Source organism: Pelobates fuscus, chromosome 9 (assembly GCF_036172605.1).
Source record: "Pelobates fuscus isolate aPelFus1 chromosome 9, aPelFus1.pri, whole genome shotgun sequence".
Taxonomy (NCBI): domain Eukaryota; kingdom Metazoa; phylum Chordata; class Amphibia; order Anura; family Pelobatidae; genus Pelobates; species Pelobates fuscus.
In genome coordinates this window covers 29,382,206-29,399,595 of record NC_086325.1, presented here as the reverse complement: position 1 = coordinate 29,399,595, position 17,390 = coordinate 29,382,206, and the positions used below count along the sequence as shown (strand labels likewise).

The window sequence follows — 17,390 nt, the reverse complement described above, 5'->3', positions numbered from 1 at the left end:
GGTGGCATGGGCCAGTACGTACGGGCGGCCATGTTGGGAATGGCAAACTGTCAGTGCATGATGCTGGGTGCACTATGAAGACAGGTGTGGCAGATATAATCAGGGGTTACATGTTTAACCTCTTAAAGATCATTGCACAGCCTAGCTACAGCTTGGCTTCTTACAGGGATGAACTGAAAGCAGGGATTCTCCAAATGTGAGTTCCCTTGCCATTTAAAGGACCACTATAGGCACCCTGACCACTTCAGCTCAATGAAGTGGTCTGGGTGCCAGGTCCATCTAGGGTTAACCCTGCAGCTGTAAACATAGCAGTTTCAGAGAAACTGCTATGTTTACATTGAGGGTTAATCCAGCCTCTAGTGGCTGTCTCATTGACAGCCGCTAGAGGCGCTTCCGCAATTCTCACTGTGAAAATCAGTGAGAAGACGCTGACCTCCATAGGAAAGCATTGAGTAATGCTTTCCTACGGACTGATTGAATGCGCGCGCGGCTCTTGCTGCGCATGCAGCGCTGACGTCGGAAGAGGGAGGAGATTTCTCTAGCGCCGAGGGAGCCCGGCGCTGAAGAAAGGTAAGAGTTTAACCCCTTCCTCACCCTTCAGCCCAGTGGGATGGGGGCCATGAGGGTGGGGGAGGACCTATTAACACTATAGTGCCTGGAAAAAGAGTTTGTTTTCCTGGCACTATAGTGGTCCTTTAACATGTATAGCTTGGAAGAAAGATGAGAAGGGGGGGATATGATAGAAACATTTAAATACATGAAGGGAATCAACACAGTAAACGAGGACGTTGTATTTAAAAGAAGAAAAACTACCACAACAAGAGGACATAGTCTTAAATTAGAGGGAAACAGGTTTAAAAATATCAGGAAGTAATACTTTACAGAGAGGGTAGTGGATGCATGGAATAGCCTTCCAGCTAAAGTGGCAGAGGTTAACACAATGAGGGAGTTTAAAGCGGCACTGTTATGCCGAACTTACCTTTCTTTAATCACTTCCTCTTCTCTCCCTCTCTCAGGATCTGTTCTTCATTTCTTCCTGTCTGCTCTAGTTTTCTTTAAAACATAAGACAAAGTCTTATGGAGGTTTCCTATGCCTGAGCATCTATGACCAGTGGAGGAGCAAAGTGTGCGGAGATAAATTTTCCCACAACTCTCGCCTTCCCTTCGTTTTCTCGCGATGCCTCCTTTCCGTATTCCCAAACGCCGGCAAAACTACCTAATTTCATCCTAACAGAACAAGAGCAGTTCGTCCATTCGTGTTAAGACAAAATTCGGGACTCTCTGATTGGTCGATTGAAAGCAACCATTCAGAGTGTTACACAGCATGGGAAAATCCCAAAGAACTTTCCCACACTTTATAAAATTTACTCAGAGCACTCTGATTGATTGGATTCAAAGCCAGCGAATCAGAGTGCTGTGACAGGTAAATGTAGGGACTTACCTAGTCTCTTCATTTACCTGTCAGAGAACTCTGATTGGTTGGCTTAGAATCAACCAATCAGAGTGCTCTAAGCCTAATTGCAGGGCGTTGGAAGGCTTTATAAGCCTTTCCCCGCCCTACAGAGCTCAGTCTGCGCCATGCCCTCTTTTGCGCTCTGATTTTTATTTTATTTGATAAGTTTGACGGGTACTATGGATTTTTATTTGGCCTTTGTTGGGGCTGAAAGATTTTCTAAAATTTAGGAAAAAGAAGACATCAAATGGTTATTTTTTATTTACAAGGATTTAGTCCCCCTCCTCCCCTTACTATTTTTAAGGTGAGGGGGGTAGGTAGGTCTTTATTAAAAAATTTTTTTGGGGGTGTGACTAATTGCCCCCTAGTTACCTGGGGGGAGGGTAGGGGGTATTTACACTTAGCTCCCACCCATGGGTGGGGGACAATTTTCATTTAGGGCCCCCACCCTGGCTGCTCACTGTTTATTAGACATGTCACTACTCGCAGCATTCAGGAGATTTTAATCTCCCTTATGCTATTGTGACGGAGGACATGGGAGGGGGTTAGGAAGTGGCCGCTTCTATTTTTACATATTACCAGGAGGGAGCTGCGAGCCGGTAGCTCCCTCATTGTAATAAACCAAACAAACGAGGAGGTTTTCATTCATTTGTTTGACATTTCTATTAATTTATTCGTCTTTCTGATGAATGAATGGATGAAATTCCCGTTCGAATGCCAAAGTGTTTAACTGGGCATGCGGGGAATTTCACAGCGCTATCTAGTGTGGGCAGATGACGTGTCCCACAGGGATTTCATCTACCCACACAAAGATGGCGGCACCCAGAACCTAGGTCCGGGCACAAGATAACGATGAAAAAAATAGCTAAGCAGGGGGGCTTAGGGGCATTTGGGGGTGACTAGGGGGACAATTAGATGTAGTGGAGTCAGGAGGGAGGTTAAAATAAAAATTGAATTCGGCCATGACAGTGCTAAGCATGCGTGGGATAGGCATAAGGCTATCCTAGACTTAATTTAAGGCCAGGGACTAATTAAAGTATTTAGAAAATTGGGCAGAATAGATGGGCTGAATGGTGAATGGTTCTTATCTGCCATCACATTCTATGTTTAAATTGTGAAGTGAACAAATTCCTTGAGTATTGAATCTTAGAATCCTTGACTGGTAAAGTCATTATGATTGGGGTTTTTGTAAGTGACATATAAAATCAGTTTGCCTGATTTTTTACAGGCAGCATGAAATAATGCAGTTTAACACAGATACAGGAACTCTCCTATACACGCTGACCATGCACCTGCTGGGGATGTCCATTGGGATATGTTACACTTATGCCTTTTTTTTGCATGAAATTAAATAATATTGAGGAGGTGCTTATACATTTTGACTGGAGAGCTTCATTACATCAATCAAATCTCGCTGTGCTTGCAGTAGTATAATATGGATAGCCTTTTTTCTTGTAATTATGCTATGGAGACAGTGCGATGTTTAATGGATTATTAAGAAGCACTTTATAAGCAGTTGCAGACACAATGCAGAGTAATTATATCACGGTTAATTAATATCTAAAATTAAACTGCTGTTTAACACTTGCAGATTAAAGTGAAACGACACTACCCTTTGGCAAGAGAGCTTTCAGAAATTGCTGAATTTGTTTACTAAGAACATTGAAATGGATATTCCTGAGTACATTATGCAATGATAACAGTGTATTGTTCCCGTTTATTTTTAAATATGTTACAGATACTCGAGATTAAGAAGCCTATTTTAAAAAGACATCTGAAAACACTTAAAGGCCCAAACAATTATTTTAATATACTGCATAGTTTATATACAATGATAATTTACTGTCACTCAATACTATCTTCTAAGACTGTTAAAACATATGATACATTCTACTAGCAGAGTAATGCTAGAGCTTTTTTGGGAAGCAGACGATTCAAATAATATTGGATCTGGAACAATTTACACGAACCAAGCACTTTTCAATCCTTGCTAAATATATAACTAATAAAACATGCAATATTAAAATGTATGTTTACTGCAAAAACAACCACACAACATATGTTGATGGGAAACGATTTGATCATTGTTTCATGACGTGTGCCATCTTCTCTGTAAGCGACACTGACAAAGGTTTCAGTCGTTAGAGACTTCCATGTAAGATGCCCGAAGAGCCTTTTTTAACCAATCGGTCGTGCAACACACTAAACTGGTATGCTCTTATACTGAGGAGAAGAAAGAGAGAGTGAGATAAGGCCTGGGGAATCAACCAGTGTTAGAATAAGGAAAGGACTGGATGTTCACTCTTACCAGTATGGTCGTCTCTCCAAAGCGGACATCTCTCTCCACAATTCTGCCAATTCCTTGGTGGCTTCTGTGGATGCTGTCCCAGGATGTGCACTAATCAAGGAGACAAAAAAAAATGTGGTCTAATTCTACCATTCTTGCCCATTTGCCCCAGCGACTAGACTGCAAGCTTGCATAGAACTTTGTTGGAGATGCTTTATGCATTGGATTGAAACCCACGTGCAGGGTTTTCAGGACATCTAACTGCATATCCCTCTGACTCAAACTCACCAATTTTCTCTTTGCCTACTTTGTCAAGTGCTCTGGATACAGCGCTATATAAAAACGGAGAAATTATAAATATGTAACATAAATCTCAACATATACAATCTTTGTGGTTACCTTAGATAGAGCTTTCTGTTCAATTGGCAGAACATGATGAAACCATTCACACATTTCTTCCTGAGACGTTGCAGTCTAGATAAGCTATTAGGTCTTCGTTTGTTTCGTTTTCCAGGACACCGCACGGTATTGGGAAAAGATTTATTGGCCCAATTACTAGGGTTAGGGATGCCTTCCTAAAATATACAATTATAGTGTATTAATGAGTGGCGTAATTACCTACATGTTCAATGGAGCCAGCTATGAAAAGAAAACCCCATTTTATCACACAGTCCGTCAGTAATCCCAGTCAGACCAATAGTTTAGGAGATTGTTCTTTAATGTATGAATAACAGGAAAATAAAAACCCAACTATAAAATTTAGGTCAAAATAACAATGCTGGAAAAATATCTAAAACTGTACTTTTGATTCACCAGTAGCTGTAAATAAAGCCCTAAGTTGTGTGTGAAGTACATGTTCTTTCAACCAATGCTGTAAAGGGACTGTGAACCCAGTGTTCATTGCTACCCAAAACCTCCATTATTATAATCTACATTATGTACTGGACTCCGTTGAAGACAAGGCCATTGTTCAGTTCAGATAAACACAATCAGGTATTCTTTTGTTGTACTTAAATTTGGTCATATCCTGTTTCCGTTCCATGGAAATCCCTTCCTGTTTTCAATTTATAGTCTTTGTATGCTGTCTAATCCCTACAAATATTTATTTGCAGAGTTAATCATCAAACTGTGGGGTTTATTCATCAAAAGGAAAATTGTAGTGAAATGAAATAAATTAACAAATACATTGTTCTAAAACTGGAAAAACATCCTTAACTCTGCTATGTTTCTAGATTGGCTATTTGGGACTAGAATAGGTATCTTAATAACAGAGGAGAATGTTCCTGCCCTATCTCTGTGGTTTATTCACAAACAATGAAATTCTGTAGAATTCCACCCTTTAGACAACAGCTGTGCCGAAATAACTAAACTTGGGAATGTTTGCAATACAACACTTCTGGCCTAACATTTGCCAATTTCCTTTTTAATTCTCTGCTGTTTACTGTTTAGTGAACACAACCTTCTATGTTAGGCCGTTACCCTGTCCATTTTATCTATGAAATTTCCCACCTGTATGTACTGTCCTGGGTTAATTTAGAAACATGGTTGCAGCCCTTAGTGGCACTTTAGGTAGTTGTTCTCCAAGTCAAACCAAACAGCACAATAGACTCTACCTATTGCCCACAATGATAGCTGTGAGTACTACCAAATGCTCTGTATGGAGTTGGGAAGTGAGGGCAGTGTTTGACAACCCTGGTCTATGTAACGGACCGTTTCACTTACAAGAGGATAAAACCCAGTTTAGGCGATATCCCCCTTTCCAGATGCACAGGCAGCTACTGCAAACACCACTCTCCCGACTGGAACCACACGAACTCTGGAATCAGCTGAACAGGAAAAGCATACCATCCGCTTACACTCCTGGCAGTCAGCATACAATCCAATTCCCCCAAAGAACGAGACGACACATCGCTTTGAGGGTTAAGCAGGAACTCTGGACTGGCTCATCCAGCCCGGCTTTTATTACAAGAGTACACATACAGGCCACACCCATTTCGAACAGGACTTAAACGAACTGTAGGAGAAGGTAAGGGTCAGCGGTGTTCGGTAAAATGTGTAGCCGATTTCAGTTCCATGAATTTGGCTACACATACCGCTGACCTCGTTCGAATGAACAAAGATGGCCGCCGCCACGTGTTCGTTTGTCGAATGGCGGCCACTTCGACTACTTCGGCTGCATCCGAAGTGCCCATTTAAAGCTGCAGCACTGTTCCAAATTATTTAAAGGGACAGTCTTATAAAATCCAATCTGCTAAAAGAGTCTTTAACAAGTAATACCTTCCAGGGGCCATAGTCTTAAAGGGTAGTGTTACCCAAAGTCTCAATACGGCCCCAGACAGTTCTTAAAGGGCCAGCAGCAGCCCAATATAAAATAAAACATGCCCAAATGTAGTTTTTAAAGTGCAATATGTCCAGGGGCCATAGTCAGCTGGCAGGAGGCGGGCAAACAGGCCTCTCCAATGCTCAGTGGCGAGGTTGGTTTCGCCACAGTCTAGAACTACTGTGGTGTAATATTTGTGGTGTTTTTGTTGTGGAGGTTGAGGGCAAACTCCAGTGCTTGTATCTCCAGCAGACGATATGTAAAGCAATCTAAATGTATTTTACTTGCTATATAAATAGATAAAGTGTGGGTAGGCAATTATGTATGTAACTGAAGGAAATCTTTACTACACAGACTATTTATAGATACGTTTCTCTTCCCTTTATGAGAGCACTGTCAGGATTATAGTGGATCCAGCACGCAATATCACACCTAGGACGAAGAATAACGTCTATCCGAACCTTAGAATGGCTGGACTTATCGTACCGCAAAATAGCCAAAATACTTACCGAGGTCAGGGACACAGAATGAGACACAACGATGAGGAAAGCCAGAAGTCAAGGATACCAGAAATCAGGGAAGTCAAAACGAAGCCAAAGTCAAATACCAGAAAAACACAATCAGGAACACACTCTCAGATAACCAGCTAGTGGAAACCACGACAGGGCATTGACAAAAAAAGGTAATTTGGGTTTAAATAACCCTCCTTGGGCTGCAATTGGCTCTCTCTGACCCCTGCCCCAAAAACGCGCGTGCACGTCTATGATGTGACGCCGTACGCACGTTGGCGCCATCTTTGATGTGGGCGAAGGTAAGTTTCTTATAAAAGCCCAATCCACAGCGGCCGGCGTTCCTAAGAACGTTGCACCCGCTGGGGACCGGAACGGAGGGAGACGGGGTAGCTGCCCGCCCAGCCCAAGGTAAGTTTAAAACATCTCTGACGGCGTTTGAGTGCAGCCACGCCGGCAGAGATGCCTGGAGCCGTGACAAGCACAACCAACAGGAGAAGACAATACTTTTTTTCTTCAATTAAATTAAGGAGCAGTTCCAAATATATGCCATCCATCTAATAACCTATTAGGTACATAACGTAAGTATTAATACTCTAGGTGACGTAACCAGATTATTTGATACAGTCATGGTACAAGGAGTCCTAAGTTTTTCTATCAAACTATTTTAGATTGGTTTTACAAAAAACATGCTTTTTAAAATTTCACTGCATCTGTCTGCAGGGCACCTCAAGTAAATTAACATCTGCAGTGCCGTAAGTACAGCACATGTGCACATAGGGAACAAATTAGAGAATGACAGAGTATGTGTTCGTACACCATTTCTCTGGAGGCGTCTCATCAGATGGCAAATTCACCCAGAACATGGAAGTGCTGTGTAGGTAAGTATGTTTTTTTCTAATTCCAACTGCATTATTTACTCCTGGACATGCTTCAATAGTAAATGCATCCACACAAATTGTCAGGATCCCGCGGGCGGCTGCGAGGGGAGGCTGCAGTCCGCTCGCGGCACTCACCCTCCAGCCGTCCGCGGTCCCCTTCCCGGCGTACGCTCGGCGGGTGGCATCCTCCCAGCCTCGGATGCCGCCCGCGTCTTCCTCTCCGTCCCCCAGCGGCAGCATGCATGACGCTGCACGCTGGGAGACCGCCCAGTTTTGTAAACGCCGGGGTAAGCCACCTAACCCGACGTTAAAGGCACAGTGCCTCAATCACAGTGAGCGGTATAGATATCTCCCACGTGTGATTGTTAATTCTGATTGGAAATTATCCAATCAGAATTAATCTATGGGTTTAAAAATACTTACCTTTCCTGTCTCTCTCTGCCCTGTTGTGGTCTTTTCTTGCTAGTATTGCTACTGAACTTGTGTTTCTCTCTGGTTACGTACTCTCTGGCTTGTGTATCCGACTTTGCGACTTTCTCCTACCCTTTGACCTCGGCTTGTCTCTCGTTATTCTGTCTTCTGGTTCCCCTTACTCGGCTTGTTTCCTGACTATTCTTTCTGTGCTTAGCCCGGCCACTCCAAGGTCCGGTACTGCACCTTTTCTGTGTGTGTGTTAACGTGTTTGGTTCCCAGAATCGTGACACAAATGAGTGTTCTGCTTTCAACTGTTCCTTTAAGAAACCTAACCCTTAGTTTAAAAATATATACTGTTTTACTACAATCTATGGTTTAAATAATTTTTCTTGAGTATTTAATTTGGAGTTTCTGCAGTCAAGAGGAGGTCCTGGGGGTGGGAGTGATGGTTATATGAGGTCTAAAACCATTAATGTAACCAAGGAGGGTTTGGAAGAGTGCCAGAACTGTTGCTACAGTAACTGTTTTATCTTAGTTTATATGTAGAGTTATTCGCTAAGGAGAATTTGTAACAACTGCTATATCCTAATTAAAGTTATTCACTAAGAGGAATTGCAACATTTGATAAAAATATACACTAAACACCAAATCACAGTCAACTGAAACAATTTAAAGGGACACTATAGGTACCCAGACCTCTTCATCTCATTGAAGTGGTCTGGGTGTACTGTACTGGTCCCTTAACCCTGCAATCTAACACTTTACAATGTTTATATTGCAGGGTTAAGACAGCCACTAAAGGCTGTTTGAAAGCCTAATGCTTGAGATGCGGATATTTAGCTTGCGCATTAGTTTCACCCTTGGCGCTAAATTTGGAGGAGATGCCAATACAGAGGGACTAAGGTAAGTGTTATAATGGTTTTTAACCCTTTATTTGCTGGTGGGAGGGGGGGAAGGGAGAGGAGCGTTTTAGTGTTAGGGATACCGCTCTGTATTCATAACACTAAAGTATTCCTTTAACCTAAAGTAGTCAAGATATGACTATAGCTTAGTTAGAGAGTTTTTCCGAATAAGCTTATGGGCCTACATATTGCGATTCATATTTTAATTTGGTACAGTTCAGAGTTTAATGAATAAAACCCACTGTGTTTACGAAGAAAATGGCCTTTAGTTGTGCAACAGTTTGCTGTCTCCTAAAATGAAAAGACAGTGTTTACAGAGACTGACTATACTCACCAGATCAACTACATTAGGCTGTAGTTGTTCTGGTGATTATAGTGTCCCTTTAATCAAGCTCACCGAATCAACCATAATTAACAGGCAAAATTATTATTTAGTTAATCAAGCACCACAGTATTAGTGAACTGAATGATTCTGCTTCCTGATTTCAGCTCAATTTAGTCCTTAAATTTATTTAGACATTTTATAAAATGTATATAAGAATTTCATCTTGTTAATTTCCCTTTAGGGAAATTTTGATTTCAGGTTTTCTGAGAAAGAAGGCAATAGTCTTGAGTAAATTTACTACGAGGTGAAATGTCACAACGTACACTGTTTTATACAACCTACTTGTAAGAATAAAAATGAGGTGCTCTCTCACCAACCTTTCTATTCCTACCAAGTACTGAGCACCTGAAAGAGCTAAAAAGTCATTCTATGGCACAGTGCACACGAACATTCCATTAGTCTCCATGGTAACTGCTCCACTTTTATATCTTTGCCCCAACTTGAAAAATATCTGAAGTGGTTGAAATGTTGCCAGTTCACCTTTATGGTAGTTATAATAAAGGCATATTAAAAATAAGAGATTGCTGAATTTAATTTGTTTCACTATATATAATGGATATGTTTGCTTACAAATAGTAAGGTGGTCTTTAAGCTGCAGCTATTTTACCTTTTGCCTTCTTTTCTCACCACATTCTTTCCTTTTGTTTTGAAACTGGATGTTACGTATTCCACCTTCAACCTCTGATTTGATCTCATACTGTGGCTGCTGCGTGTGCTTCCAAGTTCCACTTCCGGAGCTGTTCTCACTCTGTGACTGGTAACTGTGATCCAGAGTGAATGCAGGAGAAGCCTTCTAAAAAACAGGGGGCGTTTCCCTTTAAAAACAAGACTGAAAACTACCAAATGGGCACCCCCCCGAGGGGGATACTAATAAAGGAGAGCCTCCACAGGAAATGGAACTCATAAATAGTGTTCAACCTTTATTATGAATTTAAACACTTAAAAAAATAAAATAAATAAATGGAAAAACAAAAGTGTAAGTGTTATGTGAATGTGCAAACAGACACACACACACATGTTCAAAAATGGGGAATAACTATGGGTATTAGAACTTCATAGTGGAAATATATAACATAGAGAATATTTAGGTGGATCAGCTTCAGTAAGTATATATATTCAAAGTGTAATGCAGCTATAGACGTATCTATATACATGATTGTCTCCTAGAGATAAATAGGAGCGTAGATGACCGCAAAAGCTGAGTTAGTGAATTCAAACTCTCAGGATATTAAAGTAGCCAATTTAACCTCAAACACATTGTATATTCACATACCAGCCAATGTATCCAAGAGAATTTCCCTTTCATATACTAAGAATGTTTTTTCTATAGCGAATGGAGGTGTAATTCTTTTGTCATGGACTGTATTCTAGTACAGAGGTTTCCAAACATGTGTTGGACCAAGGTATGCTTTAATGAAAGATATAATTCCAAGGTACACATCGGTAGATTATAAATGTCACATTTACTTGATGTCTAACAGATACATTTGCATACTTCTAGAAACACTGGCTTAGATTTAAATAATTGCGAGGTGGGAATCACAATTTGAATGCTGACAATGACTAAATAAACACATTTTAAGCCCTGCATTCAACCTTCAGTACTGAAGTCAATGTGAGTTCATGCCACACTTTGAGGTTGCTTGAGGCACACTGGCTGCATAGCACTGTTTTATTAACAAGGATAAATAAATAAATCCTATACTTTGCAACAGCCACGTTGGAGATAAAAAAACAAATAGGATAATGTGTCTTAGAGGTTCTAGAACCTAATCATGTTAATAGTCAATGCACTAGACTAATGCAGTGATAGAAACATTTTTGAGATTGAGATTCCAACCTTCTTGAGAAATAAAGTAACTAAAAACGTGCTAAAATAAAATTCCATTCCACAAATATTATTCCCCTTAGCTGACTGTGCTCTGCAGTCATGTATGAAGAGTATGAAGAGCATGTCTTTAGGAAAGTATTGAAACTTTTCAGCATGCTGCATGCATTTGTATTGGATTGTTAGGGTCTGGGGATTGTTGTGCCAAAGGGGAGTCGTATTAAAATGTGATCTTTGATTAAACTATGGACCATTTAGTGCTTCTTGAGGACCTGATTTAGAAGCATTGCTGTACTCCAAAGAAAGAAAAATTCCTTATTGCTGAAGTTTGTGTAGAAAAGACAATTGCCACTTCTTCTAACTCTGTAATTAATATCTCACTCTGCTCTAGAAGGCACACTGGGTCTACAGAAATAGCACTATCACAGTGCTCTAAATAAGAAACAGAAAGAGGGGTTTAGTCACTAAACAATATAGTGAAGTGGCAACCTCATTTAAAAATGCATGAAACATTTGCCAAGCTGTGACTACAGCAGAAGTAAAGTATTTTTCCAAATTAGGTACTATGGTCTAAATCAGTGGTTCCCAGGCCAGTCCTCAAGTACCCCCTAACAGTCCAGGATTTAGGGATTACCCAGTTGTGTCTAAGGTGTTTTTAGAAGAAGTAGAAGAAAAAAAAAAACCACTTTAGACACATCTGGGTAATCCCTAAATCCTGGACCAGTAGGGGGTACTTGACGACTGGGTTGGAAACCCCTGGTCTAAATGTTAACATTTGGTTTATAGTGCTCTACAAATCGGTGTTCAGTGAATAAACCCCACAATGTCATTCTGTTACAGGCTCCAGAATGACCATGACCAGGAAATGCAAAGCTTGCACACGTTTATGTTCACACAACGATTACAGACAGGATTATTTATTAAACTGAGAACTGTCGAGAACTGAAAACTTTAGGCCATTATAGCTGCAATGGAAAATACATTGATTTGGATTTAATTTTTCCAGTTTTGTCTATTGTGCATTTAAAGGAACAGTTTAGCATTAGGAACACAAACAGTTGAGATTTATTTACATTTACCCCCTCGCCATATTGATGGGAAAAAGCAGCGTTAGAAAAGACACAGATGGACAATGACAGCAATAAAACCAAACTGATGAAGGTTTCTCACCTGCAGATCAGGTGAGGAACAGGAACTTAGCTGAACCTCCTCAAACAGTACTGACAAGGAAGAAGGAGAATTACTATTATTTAAGAAAAATCCAGTTATGGTTATTCTTGAACACAAACGCAACAGCTTCTACAGCTTTATCCTCCTGCTTACATTTATATATTTCAGCACTCATCCCATAGATGCTTCCCTTCCATGTAGCACCATTTACTCTAGACTAAAATTTAAAAAAGTACTAAACAGCACCCATTTATTTTTCCATGTAGTTTGTGTTTTACATGAATTTCTGAGCACTTTCTAAGCATTGTGCCACCATCAGTATTATTTATGCAAAATACCTAGCCATACTGCACTGCCATGTACTACATTATTTCCATGCACCCTCAAACTTTCATGCCATCTTTAGCAACACCTCTGCCTACTTACTGACCTTGGGAACACTCCCCTTGGAGCATGTGATCTCCGGGAGAAGAGAAGAGGGAAGGACTCAGTCCGAGGTAATTAGAAGGTGTTGAAGGCATAATTGGGGAGCAGGGGAGGTCACCACCTATAAGGAAAGTGTCAGAAATATTTTGAACTGACATTAAAGGGACACCCTAAGCACCATAATTGTTACAGTTGATTGCAGTGGTTTTGGTGCAACGAAACCTTAGGTGCTGTCGTCATATTTCTGTTGAAATGTTCTATTACAGTTTAAGAATATCAGTCCTCTACCCGCATCCATAGTCTTTCCTTTCATATGCATCTTAATTAAAAGATTGAAACTTCCATAGTATCTATCAAAGCTGTCAAACCTTGGAACGATGATAGGCTGTGTGTGTTAAGAGTGATTTAGCTCAGTGCTTACAGTTTATCAGTGCAATTCAAGGTTGTCCAGTTTCATACCAATAATAATCAGAACATTCTGTGTGGCTTTGGGTGCTGAGTTACATATGCTGAAAAAAGACTAGAGTGCATCAACTTCAGAATTTCTCAAATGTTTCTGCTGCTGATCCAAAAGATGGCAAAAAAACAACAACAATTTGAAGCTCTTTCCAATTTGGCAACAAACTAGAAAAAAAAAATCATTTTAAACCCTAGAATTGCAGTTAGATCAATAAGCTGTTAACCCACATATCAGATATTAAAGACATGAAATATGCCTGACATTAAAAACTGGGATTTATGGGGACAGCAACCACAGTCAGTAAAGGATTAGTAAAGGACAGTAAAGGATTAGCATTACTCACTATGTGGTGTACCTGGAGATAAGTAGACGGACCGGAGCCATGGACCAGTATCACCATTATCAGAGGATGAAGGAGACAAGTATGGAACAAGAGTTTGTCTGAGAACATTGCTAAGAGGGGGAGAAAGATATCAGTGTGCAAGGATCAGACTTAAAGGGACAGGAATCTTTAATAATAAAAAAAATTTAAAAAAGCAAAGAAACATATGTGTGGACAAGGAAGAGGTAATGATGTATATGTGATAACAGCTCAGAAATAACATATACCGCAGATAAAAAGGGACAGATATTTTTTGAACTCTCATTACTTCTCCTATGTGTACCATGATGACAAACCTAAGCAAAAATGCATGTTTTTTTTCCTTTTACTTACTCAATTTCATTTAGCCAAGATAATAATTCCTTACAAGTGTTTCGTTCTAAAAAGAGTACCAAAGATCTTTTCAGTTAACATTGTACTAAGACTACAATCCAATGGGAAACAAGGACAGAGCAACCAGATTTAGATAGTTAAAATAAATGGTTGTAAACGTAAGATGCACATTCCACTCTGCAGTCCCTTCAATAAGTTTGGCTACTCGTTGGGTACCTCTTACCACATAGATGCAGATAGGCTACAAAAAACTGATAACAGCAATGAGGAACCAAAAGGTCTGACGTGTTTTCATTCAAACTGTATGAAAGGCAACTGGTCCTTGCAGAAAGTATTTAACAGAAAATTCCATTAGTGGATTAAAGGGAAACTATAGTGCCAGGAAAACAAACTTGTTTTTCTGGCACCATATCTTGCTCTTCCCTTGCGCCCACCCCTGGTTATGCAGAAAGGATTACATACCTGGGTCTAGCGCTGGCTCAGGTCCGCCTTTGCTCCTCCCCCGCCAACAGAGGAGACCCAATGCTCACTCGTGGCAGTGGCTGCACTTGCATTAGGATTTGGGTGACGCAGGATGTTCCCATGCACAGCGTGAGGATGTCCAGCGTCAGTTAGGCGACCAGAAGTCACCTAACATCACGGAAGTCGCTCGAGTGGCTGTCTGGTAGACAGCCTCTAGAGGTGGAGTTAGCCCACAAAGGTAATTATTGCAGTTTCTTAAAAACTGCAAAAACTAGCTTTGCAGGGTTAAGGGACCTGGGACACTGCACCCAGACAACTTCAATGAGCTCCAATGGTCTGGCCTATAGTGTCCCTATAAGGAGGCACTTGAAGCAATATAACCACTAAATCTCAGTGTAGCAGTTATATTGCCAGCAGTGTTGGGGCGCCACCTGTTTTTTATGTCAAGCTGTTTGAGTTTGGGGTGGGTACATGCAGTGAAGAGAGAATGGTACATCAAGGATATTGCAAGCATCTTTAAGATCATACCTGACAGTCTCCTCCGTTTCTTGCTCAGAGTAATTTTTAGGATCTGCCAAAGTAATACATAGTATTAGACCTTACATTATAGAGAAAGTTCCTAAATCTCTGCAGACCTTGCACGTACCTTCAGCATGTTTTACTCCACATGATGCATCATCCCAGGAGTTTATCTGTTCAGTCTCTTTGCATCCATTCATCAACAGCCTTTTGCGTGATTGAAGGGCAGTTCCACAACATTCTGCAACAGGTAAAATCTAAATCATCTGCACATTTATTACAGTAGTGGTTCTAAATCCAACACACCAGCAGCCCACAACTTAAGCATTTCCCATCTTCTTCAAATGAGGCTATTGACAAAACTTGAACCCAGTATTGCTATAAACAGCTAAGTTTTAGTTATAACAAATTTATGAAAACAGCAAGTAGGTAGATGTAACCTTGAGAGGATCACACGCCCAAAGTTACTTTTCTGTCAGACTTGACAGATATTTTAACTTTTGATTATATTTGAACAATTTTATTTTTCATTATTCTTCTTATAAGTAGAAATTATTATGTATTATATTGCAGCACTTCTTATGCTTTCAAAAAGTTTTCTTGCTGTGTCTTGTGGCCCAATTTATTTAATTACATAAATTGGGTCTCGATTTAATAATTTTAATTTTTTTTTTTTTTTAATGATTTCAAATTTTGGATATAGTTTCTAAATGATTCTTTTTCAAAATATTAAAATATCAAATATATATGTCAATGTATCGATAATTATAAAAATATTTTCAAATTATTAAATCATTGTAAATGTTTACCCAAAAATATTGAATCAAGCCTTGGTTTGTAACCACACACATTCAATCTGACGCACATGCATGGAGGACTGTCCTACCTTTTGGGCGGTTTTTCCTGGGTCTTCGGACGGATCTATTAACTTTATCTTGTTTCGGAGTGACATTGGGAATGCAAAGTACTTCTAGAGGTCACAGGTGATGGTAGGAAGTACAATAGGAGTCAGTGTCACCACATTACAAATACAGTTGTGCTACAGCAATATTATGCTATCTAAAGCTCTCTAACTGGTGTATTTACCTAAAGTACATTAAAAATGTTTACAAACATCTGCATACAAGTATGGATAGGAAAACACAGTAAATCCAAAATATGATTGTAACAAAGAAGGTATAGAGAAACATGCAAACATACAAAGAAAGGAATGAAGTTAAACAGGGTAATACCTGCTGCAGAAAAAGGGTAGCTGGAACAAAATCTGATTCTGACAGTAAGAGTTGTGCTTGCTAGAAAAAGCCCTCCAGCAGATATGGTAGAGACTAATACAAAGAAGGAGTTTAAGAAGTCTTAGGATAGAGACATTGTTGCCTGAGCAGGAAATTAGGAATGCACAGAGTAAATTGGTCCATTGGCATGTGTCTACGATTAAACTGTCAGGGAAAGTCACTAAAGGTGACACGTCATGAATTCAAACTGAATTTGAACTTTTACGCCAAAGTAACTGAACTGAAAACTTAGCTGACTATGTCTGGCTATTTCGTTGTAAAATTTGAAAATCACTTTGCAACAGTTCACAATAATCCTGCCAGGCTTCCTAACCAAAATCAAAGTGAATTTAAAATTTTAGACCAAAATTAAGAAAATCCTCCAAGCTAATTATGTTTTCATTGTGGCTATTTGTGGTAAGATTTGATTTTTCACTTTGAATTTTATGCGAGTCAAAATTTTGTGAAAAATTCAGTGTCCTATTACTTGTTAAATTTTGTATTAGAGAAAAAAATTCCTACTGGCATATCTCACCACTTACCTCTATGGGTTTCTGATGGTACCAAACATTTCTGGACATCCTGAATCCTGCTCTGTAGAAACTCTATATATGACAGAACCTGAAGCAGTAAGCTCTGTGAAAAAAAAAGTTGTTTCTTACTTGAATTTGTATAGGGCTACTGCAGATAAATACTTTTGTTTAGCTAACAGATATATATCCTGCTGGAGATGGCACATGTTAAACACAGGCGAAATAATCTGCCTCTGTGCCACACAATGCGGTGTGGACAGGCTCAATGCCACATTATATACAGATGACAAAGCACCTGGCTGCAATTTAGGGTAGTTTAATAATACAAGGTACATTTTGTCTCACAGTGATCCTTTGTTATGACTTTGTTCTTATCTAATGATACAAATCTTGACCATTCTGTATATTTAAAAGGACTGACAACCATAAACCGTGTAAGATGAGGAGGACTTATGATAGCCATACTACTGAAGTCTATGCAAAATCAACAGTAAACATAACTTAAAACATAAATTTAGCCAGCAGTCGCATTTTCCTTGAAACACTGATGCAGATGTAAGTAAATAAAGCAGTAAGGATTTTTCGTTGTTTGGCAGTAATTTACATAGATAAGTATTTGGTATAAAATAACTATCCATAAAATTTTAAACTAGTTCCCTGTTATTGGCCGCCTGGACTTTTCAAGTCATACATCACCTATACTGCCTGCGGGAGTAGGCTGACCATGACACCGGGCTCACCGCGGTGTCTACTATGGCAGATACCATATTTTGTCTTGTCTGACATTACAACATTGCCATAATCAGCATGTTAAATTCTTTTTTTTTTTTTTTTTACATTTACTCTTCTCTAATG

The 17,390-nt window shown here is 39.7% G+C and overlaps 1 protein-coding gene across 1 annotated transcript; it reads right to left on the bottom strand.

Moving 5' to 3' along the window:
* Positions 1–3,444: 3,444 nt before the first annotated feature.
* Positions 3,445–15,702, bottom strand: MEIOSIN (meiosis initiator). The gene is made up of 10 exons (XM_063433418.1): positions 15,618–15,702; positions 14,859–14,972; positions 14,741–14,783; positions 13,391–13,488; positions 12,580–12,696; positions 12,150–12,199; positions 9,759–9,944; positions 4,140–4,315; positions 3,762–3,851; positions 3,445–3,676 (listed from the first exon to the last, which is right to left on the bottom strand). Exons 2-10 carry the CDS (start codon positions 14,929–14,931, stop codon positions 3,595–3,597), a joined length of 915 nt encoding a protein of 304 aa, XP_063289488.1. The 5' UTR covers positions 14,932–14,972; positions 15,618–15,702; the 3' UTR covers positions 3,445–3,594.
* Between the last annotated feature and the right edge of the window lie 1,688 nt (positions 15,703–17,390).